Below are 14436 nucleotides of genomic sequence, written 5' to 3'. Positions count from 1 at the left end.
TGGCGGTAGTGAGTCATATCTCCAGTATTTTCTCCCCTTGTAATCCGCGAAGAAGACTTACAGCCTCGACATGGCGGAATCAGAGAAGCAAACAGGTAAAACTCAGTAGAATGTTTGTTGTCAGCATCTATGAAATTTGTTTCTCTACTGGTCATGTATCTCGAATATTTATGAAAAACTGAATGTCACAGCATGTTAGCATTGCATATCAAAATGTGACCGATAAGTCATTGTATAATTATTACAATCACAAATCTTGGGCAGTCCATAAACAAAGCTCACCCCCTCCCTCGTTATGCATGTTTAAAGAAGTACTATTTGTGTAACTCATACCAAGTGGACCAGTGGTTAATCGTAGTTGTTCGCTTAGTGTCTAGATAAAGTCTCCTATAAACCACGAGCATGTCAGCTGTACTTTGTGATCATCTTTGAATTGTATTTTATTTATATTGTTTTAATCTTATAGTCTTTAATTATGCTGTCATGCATGCTTTTGAGTATCTCGAAAAAATTCCATGTTAACACAGGGAGAGCATGCAAACTGTGCAAAAAGGTCAGTGCTGAGTTCGAGTCCATAACCTCAGTGAAGCTGACGTGCTTGTCAGATTGCGTTTCACTATTATCACCATCATAGATCCTTGTCAGAGTAAAGTTGATAAAAATTAAATGAACTAGCACCAAAATTCAGTCTATTCACAGTATATGTTTTTAGATTGTGCTCATGATATTGGCCAAGCAGACAACATTAAATTAATGCACATTTCAATGTGACTTCATGTTTTTGTAGGAGCCATTTCCGAGGATGATGCACTTGAGTTTACAACGCCCTTCATGGTACCCAAGAAGGAAATTAGCATGGTGCCTGACATGGGCAAGTGGAAGCGGTCTAAGGTGAATGTCCTGTTGGTAGACAGCATTGCCAGTAAATTGTCACGTTAGATGCTTAACAGTAGAGCTTGTATTTATTCACCTGTCCCTTTCAGACATCGCTTAAGCAAATTGCACACTCACACAATCGATGCAGGTTGTTCCATTAATCTAATTCAATGAATCAAAACATTTCGCTAACCAGAAATTGACAAGTCTCTTTCAAAGGTGATTTGGCCAGGAAGGTGGAGCACAATTCACATAATAACAATAACGACGTATACATAAAAGAACAAAGCATACTTAAGTAAACATAAAAGAACATAAAAGAAGTCAATACAATTACACACAGAAAACTGTCAATAGATAATCATCCACCCAGAATTGGGAGCAGTAAATACAGACCAAATGTACACAATGCAAGCACAACAAAGCAACAGAAGTCTAGCATATCACAACACCATGAAGAAGATTTCAGAAGTCAATGTGCAAAGAAAAGTACTGCACATCAGAACAGGAGCAACTAGTATCAAGAAATGCATTAATTAGAAATTAAATGTGTTTCACAGCGCAACTGTGACTGTTGCTCTTAACCCAAAGGGTCAAGAACAGTTAAGTGGATAGTAGTGTTAAACTGGTTGCAGCTGGTGGCGTTCTGCTTCTGTTACATATCTCATACTGTCAGGAGATGGCAAATTCTTGGGTGAATTTAAGCCCCTCAAGCCCACTCCGACATCATTCCCATAGACATTGGACACGGAAACAACTTGGAAATTCTTGCTCAGATGATCAGTTTGAAAGAGGCTATAGATGTCATTTTTTGCAAATGGATTTTCTATCATAATCAGTTGTTAGAGACAGTTGCCTGATTGCGTATTCACTGCAGATTTGTATCCTTTATTACAGGCTTACGCGGACTACGTGGGATTCATTCTGACTCTTAATGAAAGTGTGAAGGGAAAGAAGCTAACATGTGATTATAAAGTGTCTGAGGTATGCTGTCTTTTTTTAACCAGCGAAATGGGTTTTATGATGTTCTAATGATGATGTGATATGACATGATATGATGTTCATTTTCTGTTCTGGGGATTACGGCTTGGATACATTCTTTGTGTTTTACAAGACTAACATCCAAACTTAATGTGGAACAAATAAGTGGTGGCGTTTATTGTGGTCACCTTTTTAGTCATTGTTGTCTTTTTTTATGACAGTCGGTGGAGAAGTTACTAGATCTTTTGGGGACTCTGGACCGATGGATAAATGAGACCCCTCCTGTTGACCAGCCATCCCGCTTTGGTAATAAGGCCTTCAGAACCTGGTTTGCTCAATTAGACCAGGTTAGTCAGCATACACACACTCACAAAACACTCACCCATACTGCATAGTTTCTTATATGGGGCTCCATACTATTCCTCTTACAAATTTCACTTGTCAATGCTCCACAGAGGAGTAGCAGGGACATTTTAGGCTTATTAGAGTAATTAATCAAATTGATAATATATAAAAACCTATTAAACACATTTAAATAAATAATTAGCCACTCTTAATTATAAATGTATTAGTGGAGAAGCGATGAATAATGAGACAAGAAGACCAAAGTGCATCGTTGTCTCTTTACCATCGTCTCACTGTTCTGCTTGACGTTCCTTTCTAATCTCAAAACAGTCCTTTTTTTGTGGTGAAAGAACAGAAGAGAGTTTACTCTTTTGGTATCTTATATTGTGATAATATTTAAGTAGGTTATAGAACACAATATTTTGTGCATTTGGAAAGATCAGTGAGAAAACTAAAACAGCTTGTAGTATGGGGAAATGTGATGAAAAAATTGTTGGCAGTGAATAAGTCAACAAATTTGGGCTTTATTTCTATGTTAATGCAAGAAATCTACACTTAGTAATCAACTACAGTGGTACCTCTACTTACGAACGTCTCTTCATACAAAATTTTCAAGTTACAAAACGCCTCAACAGGAAAATATTGCCTCTTGTTACGAAAGAAATTTCAGGGTACGAAAGGTAAAAAATACAGTATGGGCTGCTACCCGCAGCTCCAGCGTTTCCTGAACGCAACATACTCATAGCTGCTTTGCCATTCGCTATTGCCTATCATCTTCCTGGCATCCAATTGGCTAAGAGGGACCTCTAGAGTATGTGTCTGTGTGTGTACGGGTAGATAGACAGGTAGATAGATATGTATGTGATAGATGTCTATGCAGCGTCCTCGTCATTCGCCCCTCGGGCCATGAGGTGTTCCGATAGTTTTATGTGAATTAGAAACGAGGAAAAGAAAAAAAGGAGAAAATCTTTTTTTTTTTTCTCTATACAAACAAAGCAAGAGATAATAGAACTGTATGAAAAAGGGATGCATTTGGTTGATCTTGCCAAAGAATATGGCAGTAATGTATCGACAGTCACCACGATATTAAATCAGTTCTTTACAAAACGCCAGGCAAAAACCACTTCTGAGAGAGAACATGAACCAAAGAGGGCAAAAAGCAGTGAGGACAGCAATTAAAAGGTAAATGACGATCAAGTTTATTCTTTACTCTGTTGTTTGTTTTTTACATTATGTACAACTCTCATTTATTGTGCAATAATCTAATTGTAACATGTATTTGTTACGTGTTTTGATGCATTTTTATGCTTTATAAAAAATGTATGTCTGAATTTTGGAGGGCTTGGAACAGATTAGGGCATTTACATGGAAAACGCGTCTCTACTTAGAACATTTTCTACTTAAGAAATTTCTTCCAGAACCAATTAATTTCATAAGTAGAGGTACCACTATATATAGAAGTTAAATCTGAAATGTGGTTGTGTAGTATTTTCATACGTGCAATTGATTTGTGTGAATCTGCAATGTCCCAACAGCCATGTCCCAGCTTGATGGAACACTAAAGGCTCATCCAGCAAATAGTTTTAGCAGAGATTTTATGAATCCTCAGAACTAGATGAGGCTAATAAATTTGTATGAAAACAGTCAACCATCCTATTCACAAAGCTCAACAATGACCCACTCGGGTTTGAGCAGATGTTCAGTATCTTTTGTTGCTGTCGGCAGGAAGCAGAAGTCTTGGTGTCAGCAGTGCTACCTGCTGACAAACAAGCCGCAGCTCCAGAGATAGCTGTCTACCTGAAAGAGTCTGTTGGGAACTCCACCAGGATAGATTATGGAACAGGTATTATTATTGTTTTTAATTTTTTTTCATTACAAATGCACTGATGTGCCAAAACTATGGGACTGCGCTGTAGTGTGATTATATTCATGTATGCCACTGCAGTGGTATAATGGATATATATAATGTTATAATGGGTTATAACATGGGATCTCTAAATGTCAAATGCCCTTGAGGTTGTACAATTAAGCATCTAAAGCAACACCAAATGTCCAACCATAATGTTCCACGATTAGTGTTTTTAAAAAGTTCTTCCTGATATTAACTTGTTTCAACTTTGGGTAATAATTATGGTTAAAGCATATCTTTTCCATTTTTGTCATTTGTACTTCAGTCAAGATTGAGTGTCTGCTCTTATGATAAGAATATCAAAATTAAAACAATTAAAATAGCCTGCACACTGTAGGGTGGTCCTGAAAATTAAAAGTTGGAAACCAACCCTCTAAATTTGTTGAAATAGTTGAAAGTACTCTGCTGTTGAAGTTTTGTCGATTTCAGACAAGATTTACCCCTGCCTCAATGACCTTGAATTTTGCCCTTAAGACACACGTGGTGCGTTTTTTGTCTAGAGGTAACTGTGACATAATGATTGAAATTTGTATTAAAATAACAATTTTAACATCCATCCATCCAATATCCACATAAGGATCATGGAGAATGCTTGGAGCGTATCCTAGCTGTCTTCGGGCAGTAGGCGGGGCACACCCCAAATTGGTCGCCAGCCAATTTCAGGGCACACAGAGACAAACAAACATCCGCACTCACAATCACACCTAGGGGCAATTTAGAGTATCCAATCAACTTACCATGCATGTTTTTGGAATGTGGGAGGAAACCAGAGTACCCGGAGAAAACCCACGCAGGCACGGGGAGAACATGCAAACTACACACAGGGAGGCCGGAGCCGGGATCGAACCCACGACCCATCTGAACTGTGAGGCGGACGTGCTAACCAGTCGAACCCCGTGCCTCCCCAGTTTTGACATCAAAATATTAGATTGTCTGATAAACTTTAACACTGACTGTTAAATGTTGTCGGACTGCCTGTTAAACTGTATGTTAAACTGTTAAATGGTCTTCAAAACTCTTCTTTTTGGAGTCCAAAAAGGAATTCTGTAGAATGCCTTATCCTCATTTGTGACAATGTTTAAGGCATTGGCAGCATTTCTTAAAGACTTCTTCAGGGATTTCCTGAGCATCACCCTGACCCTTGTTTTGTTTGACATTCCTTAACTCATTGAGTTGGTCACAGTGGGATTGAGGAAACAAGGAGCATTTTAAACTTCAGTACTGATATGTTGTCTTTTTGTCAGCCATAAAATGAGATGACGCTTAACTTTGAGATCATCGAGATAGGGGTAAATCTTGTCAGAACTGGGAAAATTTTCACCAGAGGAGTTTTTCCCAACTATTCCAACAAATTCACGGGGTTGGAGCTGAAAAAATATACATTTTGAAATTTACTCCCTTGGAAGGACCACCCTACTGCACAGTGACCCCCCCGTGTATTTGCGGTTCGACAATTGATATAATTGCTGATTTTGTGGGGAAGACTGAGTCCCCACCGTCTCAGCCACTGTCCCCATGTTGGGATTCACAGTACAGTTAAAGGTTATGTGAGTCAGTTTGCTGAAACACAATAGACTAACTCCCTGCTGTTCGCGGGAGATACGGCCCTACTGCAAATAGTAACCTTCCCCCCCCCCCACTTAAAAAGATTCATAATTTTCTATAGATACCACAAGATGGTGCCAACGCACAAATTTTCTATTAGAAAGGTCTTTGGCATGTCTGAGTCAAGCTCCTCCCTTCACTATAACATATTTCCTTGGCACCAAGATGCCACAAGATGGCGCCAAAGCACCACTTTTCTATTAGAAAGAGCTTCAAGTGCCATCATGTGGCACTTTATGGTGTTTCAGAAATAGCACAAAAACTGAAAAGGCGACTTAACAGAATAGGTTCCTCCTAATAAAAATATTGGGGTTAATCAGATGAAATCATGAATAGTTGGAGGCACATTCTTTCATTTTTATTATTTCCCAAGGGAAACAAATGTTTTCAAAATCTGAACAAATTGAATTAGACTTTGGGGGTTTTACTGTTGTTGGATAAACTGATTTTGCATTGTTCACCAAGAGGGTTTCATAGAACCTCCTTTCTTGATTTTTATGTGAACATGCCATAAAACAAATTGGTACTGTGTATAAATGAAAATAATGACATACTCCATTGGTAATAACTGACAAATATGTAAAAGAAAAAAATATCATCACTCCATTATAATAGTAAACTGCACATGACACGTTTCTGGTCACATTTCACGTTTTGTTTTCCTATTCAGGTCATGAAGCTGCTTTTGCTGCTTTCCTTTGCTGTCTCTGTAAGGTTGGAGCTCTTAAAGCAGATGATCAGCTGGCTATTGTTTTCAAAGTTTTTAACAAGTAAGTGGTTACAGTGGACTTTGTGTTATTTTTTTATGTTTTTCATTATTCCATTTAACACAATAAACCATAGCCACAGCTTCCAATTGTGTTTTTCTTTTATGAGAATTTCAACTTGGGATAAAAAAACAACAACATTGTGTTCCGATCATTTGTGTTACTGCCTTTCATATGCCCCAGTCCATCACCTACCTCTGGTCACTTTAAAACATGACCAGTTTACCATGTCTTTTTTCCTAGGTATCTCTCAGTGATGCGGAAACTTCAGAGGACCTACAGAATGGAACCAGCTGGAAGCCAAGGTGTATGGGGCCTAGATGACTTCCAGTTTCTACCTTTCATATGGGGTAGCTCACAATTTGTTGGTATGAAGATTTTCAACTAAGAAATTAAAAATGTTCATATTGCATTTTCCTAGTGTCATGTGTATGGGCAACCGACAGGCCACCTGCATTCCCCACCTGTGCTCAATGTGGCCCATGGATAGTTAAAAAATGGAAATGAGGCATTTTTACCTAATATAGCAAAATGATGTGCCATGAGACCAGGAAAATTTGGCTGCGCTAAAAAAAAACCAGATATCTTAAAACAAGTGATTTTTATACTACCTACACAAAAAAATGGAATGGTAAATTTACTCAATCAAATTTTGTCAGGTGGTTGCACAAATAAAATCATCTGGATCCAGATAGTTTTTTATGTAGATGTATTGTCTACTTAAAACATGTATCTAAATTCAGATGATTATATTTCGTGCAACCACTTGAAGAAATGTAATTTCTTCAATAGAATGATTATTATTTTCACGCAAAAATGACAAGGGGAAAAATTTGCCACTGCAATCTAGCTACCATCTGGGCTAAAATTTTTGCCTAGCTTGTACAGTATTTTATTTTATTTTTTAGTATTTTCCAACGGCTTCTATGATCTGTGGCCTTGCTGCCTCTCACAGGTCAGTCTTGGTAGTACAGCAATCCGTCACTAAAAGAACAGTAAGCACGCTCTTGCCGTTTTTATCCCCTCGTCATGTGTGCTTTAGTCCTTTGGTTACGGGCAATGTTGCTTGATGGTGACGTGTGCCGAAGTCCGGTGTCTATTAGATTCACTCTTGAGTCACCAACGTACAACACTACTCAACTGCTTGCAAAGAAATTAAGCATATTTTATTAAAAAAAAAAAAAAGCTTGATGAATAGAACATAGACTATGAGGCTGTAATCATCAATCTTGGCCATCCCTGCTCTAGAGCCAATTTGTCACAAACTGCTTCCTTTTATGGATAGAGACTGCTATGCTCGTGGAAAAATTAGATAAGGCAGATTTTTGCCCAGGTCTGTGCCTTCCACAGTCCGCCTCAGAGCCCATCAGGCAGTTCCTTCGACCTCATGCCCGTTTTTTTTTTGTTTTGTTTGCTGTGATCTACTGTACTGTACTTATTGTGCCATTCTAAGTCATGTGCAGCACAAGTGGTGCAAGTTTAAATCAAAAGTAATGGAAGGACCAGCGTTTATTTTTAGTGTCGCATCTTCTAAAAATTCTTACATTGTATATTCTTCTTGTTCAATGCCTGTTTATTTTTACTCATGACATGATCGGCTGCTGATTGTAGAGTCATGAGGGAACATAATGCTGCAACCGAGCAAATGTGGGGGATAAAGTTAGGCTTCTGATTACTTGGTGCATTGTGCCTCTCCCACATGACCTGAGCAGTGTCAAGAGTGTTGAAGTGAGAGCATGACAAGGTAACTAGTGACACCTGATGGCGAATATATAAAATTGCAACACTGTCTCCCATAGATCACCCAACCCTAGAACCTCGGCACTTTGTTGATGAGCGGGTGGTAAACGAATATCAGCAGGACTACATGTTTCTGGAGTGCATCAAGTTCATAAATGAGGTGGGACAATGAATTTTTTTTCATTTTTTACAAGCATGCACACATTTGACCAAAATAACACCTTAGTAGCTGTCAATAATTTCCACAATCAGTAAAATTGAGCATGCGCTAATGGTGTGATTTTTGAATCTACAATTTATTCGGTAATTATATTTAAGGCAGAGTTTTACACCTCAGTACAGGAGCTCAACTCATGTCACCGTTGAAGTACTCCTCTAGATGTAGCTTGATTTGTTGTCAGGTAATTGATATTCATACTTTATTTTTCTAATATTCTGGAGCACTCATAAAAACAATACACCATCCAAAGCATGATGCTAAATTGCAACTTTCCTGAACCCAAATTGAGAAATTGTCAGGAGAGATAGCCACTGTACATCACCATAATCTTTATGGCAAAATATTTGTTTTCAATAGGTGTGTTTTGTCATATTAAAGGGACATTGGTCTTAATGTCCAAAGTGATTTGTGATGATTTCTTAACTAGATGAATTGTTTGTACTGTGTTCTTTTGTCATTGTGCTAATTCATTTCAAGTGTGTGCCAGGTTCTTCTGATTAACATACTCGTAGATAAGTTGTTAATGTCCATAAATGGACATGAGACTGCAGGGTTTGCGAGCATACATGTGCACACGCACTCAGAGACAGCAAAACAGGCAAAATCAATGACTGTAACAATCATAAAATCCACATAAAATAACTGTCGTTTTGAATCACCATTTAATTGCAGGTACAGAACAACAGATATGCATTGGTCATGCCAGTAGTGGCTCAAAACTGTTTAAAAATCATGTTGAATTCTTTTAAATTAAGTATGCCCAAGTGTGTTTTCTGTAAGATGAAAGCTTAACTGATAAAGCATACTGGTATGAAGATGGCAAATGCTTTGCAATGTTGTGATGCTGGCTACATGTGCACGCCCAGACTGCTGTGAGAACCAATCCGCTTAGCCCAGCAAATGCGTCAATGAAAACCTAGCCATGGGCCAGTTTTTTTTTTCTCAAGCACAGTTGGTGGGTACGCCCCACTCTCTTTCAAATGGGGATCAGAAAACATAGAGGTCCCTATTCATTCATTTATGCCATTTAGCTTTCTTTACATGTATCTACATTGTTTTATTTGTATTCCATCAATGCCTCACCCAACTGACTTATTTTATCATTTATAATAATTTAAATCAATAAACTGCATAATAGAGTTGTTGCAAATAGATTGTAGGGAAACCGCTAAATAGGATATTCATGAAAAAGGAGACAGGGATTGATTCAGGGAAGAGCAGATGGATTCTGTTGGTCATGTGCCAGAGCAGGAACTGTACGCTTTGTTTTTGTTTTTGGGAGGAAAAGGAGGGGAGGGGTGTTGCTAAAGCATGCTACATCCTTTTCCTCCTTCCCACTCAGACACGCTGCCTCCTTCCCTCGCTCTCCTCCTTCCCGTTTGACCTGTTCCGCCCTCCTCACAGTTCTGAAAGAGTGCTGCTGGTGTGTCGAAGTTGCCTCCATGTTACTCTGTATATTTAACACCTTTCATAGATTCATCCATACATCACAGCCGGATTTCCAGAACACATTTTATATACACATGAGATGGGAAAGGGTTTGCTTTAGGTAACACCCATTTGTAGTTGAATGTCTGCTTGATACCTGTGTAATGAATAATTACTCATCTGTAGACATTCGTCATCAAAATTTAGCTTTGGTCTAGAGACTTTCAGTATGGTGTATTCATTTTTGTATCACCCTAATTTTAGTGTCGTATTTTCCGAACTATACGATGCTCCGGAGTGCAAGTTGTACCAGCCATAAAATACATTATACAGTAGAAAAAAAACATATATAGGTCGCACTGGAGTTTTAAGTCGCATTTTTTTAAGGAAATTGATTTGATAAAATCCAACACCAAGAAGAGACATGTCATTTAAAATTTAAATAACGAACAATTTGAAATAAAAATAGAATCGAGACAACAACAGGCTGAACAGTATGCTTACGTTACATTACACAACGCCCCGCCTCCAACACCCGCAAGCCAAGTTGCCTCTGTCGTGTAACGCTGATAAATGTGTTCATATAAATCAAAATAATAAAATTGTGTGCTTAGTACACATCATTTCCACTGAGCTACGATGGTAACATTTAGCTTACATTCACACATGTAGAATTACAAGAAAGTTAGGACTTTATGTGAATTTGGGGGGATTCCCCGGTGCGCCTCATCCAAACAGTCACTTGAATCAAAGAGCGTGACCGGACACAGTGATAGCGAACAACGTGGCTTTAATAGCACTCCAATCCATTCCACAGAGCTCAACAACTCGCTCAATCCCGGCTCGCACACGACCACGAAGACGGCGCGCATCTGCCGCTAGCCGCTAACGGCGAATAGACTCCAAACGTCTCTCGTTAGGACCCCTTAGCTGTCCAACAATATACCCGACATAAATCAACGTAAAGAAAGGACCCATTGGCTGCCCGAAAACATGTCTGGTGTAAAACACACAAGTTAAACAGTAAACCAATGCCTGTATAAACAAAGCACTAATGAGGAATTTACAACAGGTATGTCAGAAAGACTGGGGGGAACCAAAGTTTAGTTCCGCCTTGGTGCGTTTCTTCCGTGTCTACAAGACTACAAGGTAAGATAACTTTAAACTCACCAAAAACGGTCGTAGATCGATTAAATAAGTATTTTATTTATCGCCGACCATGTAGAATGTTTTCAAGTCTCCAAAAGTATTTATGTATTCGGTCGTAATTATCTCTTTGTTGTTTCCGCACCGTACGTGTGTGTAACACCACAGGGATGGCAAAATTTAACAAAATATTAGGATTTAACTGTTTAAATTATCCATGCATTTTAATAGCATCAAGGATCTATCTTTTTTCTTTATGTGAAATGATATACAGGTTTGCCCAGCTCTGCACTACAGGTTATTCTGCCCGTTGTAAAGTCAATATGTAATGCAGGTTTATATGCAGCCTTAGAACGCCCTCATGTGGTTGTTTGGTGTATTGTTTGCTGACCTTGAAAAGGAAAGGGATACGATATAATGTGTTAATAATTTCGTACATAAATCGCTCCGGAGTATATAAGTCGCACCCCCGGCCAAACTAAGAAGAAAAAAAAAACGCGACTTATTGTCCGGAAAATACGGTTACCATCATTGGCAACATGCATAACACTTTGCTGTTAATTGAAAACTAGTTTTATCCCTCCTCGCCGTAAGGTGGAAAGCCGTTGCATATGTACACTGCAAAGCTCCTGATGCTAATTCAACACCTACTGTGTTAATTTTAACACCGGCAAAGTGTCTATGTCAGAGGTGTCCAAACTCGGTCCACCGTCCTACCTGTTGTCCGTCTCTCTCTGCTGCGACACACCTGACTCAAATGATCAGGATCGTTGTCATGCTTCTTCAGAGCTTGCTCGTGATCCGATTATTTGGATCAGGTGTGTTGCACCAGAGAGAGATGGAAAACCAAGCAGGTCGGCGGCCCTTGAGGACCTGAGCTGGACATGCCTGGTCAATATGCATCCTAGCTACCGGATGTTAAAGTAACATTCTCTAAAGTGTTAAATGTTTAACACCCAATAATGTGTTACAGCAGCAAAATGTAGTGTTGAAAGTGCAGTAATAATGACACTATTGAGTGTTTGGATTAAAACTGAGTATTCATGCCAACACTATACTTTGTGGGGAAAAATACACCACGCCTCACTACCTTAAATAAAATGCATTACAAAATTTAGATTCTAAACATTTTTCTTTTATCAAATCCATTTCAGGCAGCTCATACAAAAAAGCAGCAGGGCTCAATGTACAGTATGTTCTAACATCATTTTCACGCAAAAACTGCCAATCATAAAATCAGGTCAGACACACTAATAACAGTGAACAAATGATCCTCAATTCTAAATGCATTCAGGTAGTCATCACAACCCATAGTCATAACATTTGTGGTCAAAATAAATGCCGTACCGTCATTAAGATGTTAACAATTTTCCTTAAAGTAGAGAATTCATTTTCAGTACCCACACAAACAAACATTCCATTCTGGCATTTACTTCCATAGTTTTTCGCCCAGGAGATAGTGGCAACACTGGAAATTACATATTTGACAAGACCCTTACACCTGGTCTGGTTAGTGTAGCATCTCTCTGTGCATCAACGTTGCCTTCATTTTGACACTTCACTAACTAGCTGATTGGCCAAACGTTTCATTATTGACATTAACTTATCACATAATGGCAGTTCAGCTGTTGAGTGATCTTAGAGTCTTTGGGCCACCTACAAAATTAAAATTGAAGCAAAACAGACAGAAGAATATGGACACGAAACAATTAAAATGAAATCCTCAAGTCCATTTCCTGTAGGGCTACATGGCCAAATGAAAAATCATTAGTTTGTTTTTTTTTCTTTTATTTGCAACTCAAAACTCACATAAATTGATGAAGTCTTGTCTTCCAGACTGGGGAATAGTGTGATAATTTTACGGACATAGATAATGCCGATGTTAACTTTTCCTACGAACACAGACAATGCAATCAAATTCCCCTAAGGACACCTGGCTTATTTACATGTTACTTTGTACATTTCGGATAAAAGCCATATTGTTTGTCAAGCAGCTGACAAATGACTTTAGACTAAATGGAGTCAGGTGCAGACTACTCACAGTCCAAAAAAAGTCACTTGCACCTCGTCACTCTAGCTGCCTACACCTGGTTCAACCAAAACACGTTAAATACAGTGTTAATGAACCCGAGTGTCCGTATAGCCTGTGTGGCCAAGTGATGTCACACAAAAGCTAACTATTGGCCAATCGGTTTTAAACAATATGAAATAGAAAACTCAAGTGGAAACCAAGTAATGAAGCATTTTTTTCCATAAAGTAACATCATGTGAAAATTTTGCCTACCTTAGGGAAGTTTAATTCATTCCATCGTGCAAACGAGGAGGAAAATGTTGCTGAAGAATTTTCTCAGCTCTAACCAGTCAACTTCAGTCATTGCATAAGGGCGTGGTTTCAATTTCAAATAGACGCCAATCAGGGTTGAATCCAGGTGACACTCCATTTTAACAACGTACATCCTTGTTTACACAGGCTATTTTATTACTGAATGGTGTCAATGCAACACTACCATTCTGTTTTTAACACTGTTCCCGAACTTTTAATAATGGCCGATTTGCAGTGTAGGGGGAAATTCCACCTGCGCATCCTTGATCATCCTGTCACAAATCTAATAGCGGTTTGCGAATAATGTGTTGAAAGAAGTCCAAAACTAATTTTATGTGTGTCCAATAAAAAAAAATTGTGTGTATGTATTTTAATGATGCGTATCTGTAATTAAGACAGCAATCGGGTAATGTCGGCGACACAAGCACGTCAAAATAGCCATCCACGCACATTGTCGAGAGGCGGAAGTTACACCTAGTCGTAATTAGGGTTGGGCACCGAGAATCGGGCATCGAGTGGAACCGGATCCATCACTTCGGTTCTCCCGGAACCATTCAGATTTTAGAATGTCGATGCTAAGTTTTGATTCCTAGTTAGCCGCACCGAAGAGCTACGAAACGAAGTACGACCGGAAAAGGGAAAAGAAAAAAAAAGGCGTGCAAGCCCTCCCCCGGCCTCCTGCCGCTGAAGCTGCGTTGCAATAGCACGGAAGCTCGCCCCCACTCGAGCTGCCGTGGTCCTCTCGGTCAGCCCCTCTGCAAGCGCGGGCCGCGGCGCCGGCGACTTTGGGCGTGGGCAGATCCTGCCCACAGATCATGGTCATGAAATTAAAGAGCAGAGAAGTTCAAAAATAACTCTTTTTTTTTTGTTGTTGTTTTGTTAAGAATCGGAATCAAGAATCGTTAGGAACCGGAATCGAATCAAAGACCCGGAATCGGAACCGGAATCGGAACCTGAATCGTCCAAATTCAAACGATGCCCAACCCTAGTGGTAATACGTATATTCCCCCAATTACAGATGCCAGAAGCAGTCAGAGATGGTCAGTCTGTCAGTCCGTCACTGACGAACGCCCGTTTTGTTGACGAACGACGGGAC

The 14436-nt window shown here is 39.2% G+C and overlaps 1 protein-coding gene across 1 annotated transcript in view; it reads left to right on the top strand.

Moving 5' to 3' along the window:
- Positions 1-33: 33 nt before the first annotated feature.
- ptpa (protein phosphatase 2 phosphatase activator) overlaps positions 34-14436 on the top strand; it is a 29892-nt gene continuing 15489 nt past the window's right edge. Inside the window, exons 1-8 of the mRNA XM_086052808.1 lie at positions 34-95; positions 788-891; positions 1774-1860; positions 2079-2204; positions 3928-4045; positions 6387-6486; positions 6727-6851; positions 8283-8383. Of these exons, the coding sequence (XP_085908934.1) occupies positions 71-95; positions 788-891; positions 1774-1860; positions 2079-2204; positions 3928-4045; positions 6387-6486; positions 6727-6851; positions 8283-8383 (786 nt within the window). The 5' untranslated portion in view covers positions 34-70. The remainder of the gene's footprint in view (positions 96-787; positions 892-1773; positions 1861-2078; positions 2205-3927; positions 4046-6386; positions 6487-6726; positions 6852-8282; positions 8384-14436) is intronic.

Source organism: Filicampus tigris, chromosome 15 (genome assembly GCF_054856515.1).
Source record: "Filicampus tigris isolate MCC_2025a chromosome 15, RoL_Ftig_1.0, whole genome shotgun sequence".
Lineage (NCBI taxonomy): Eukaryota > Metazoa > Chordata > Actinopteri > Syngnathiformes > Syngnathidae > Filicampus > Filicampus tigris.
The sequence above is the reverse complement of the archived record's forward strand: the minus strand, read 5'-3'. Positions and strand labels throughout refer to the sequence as shown.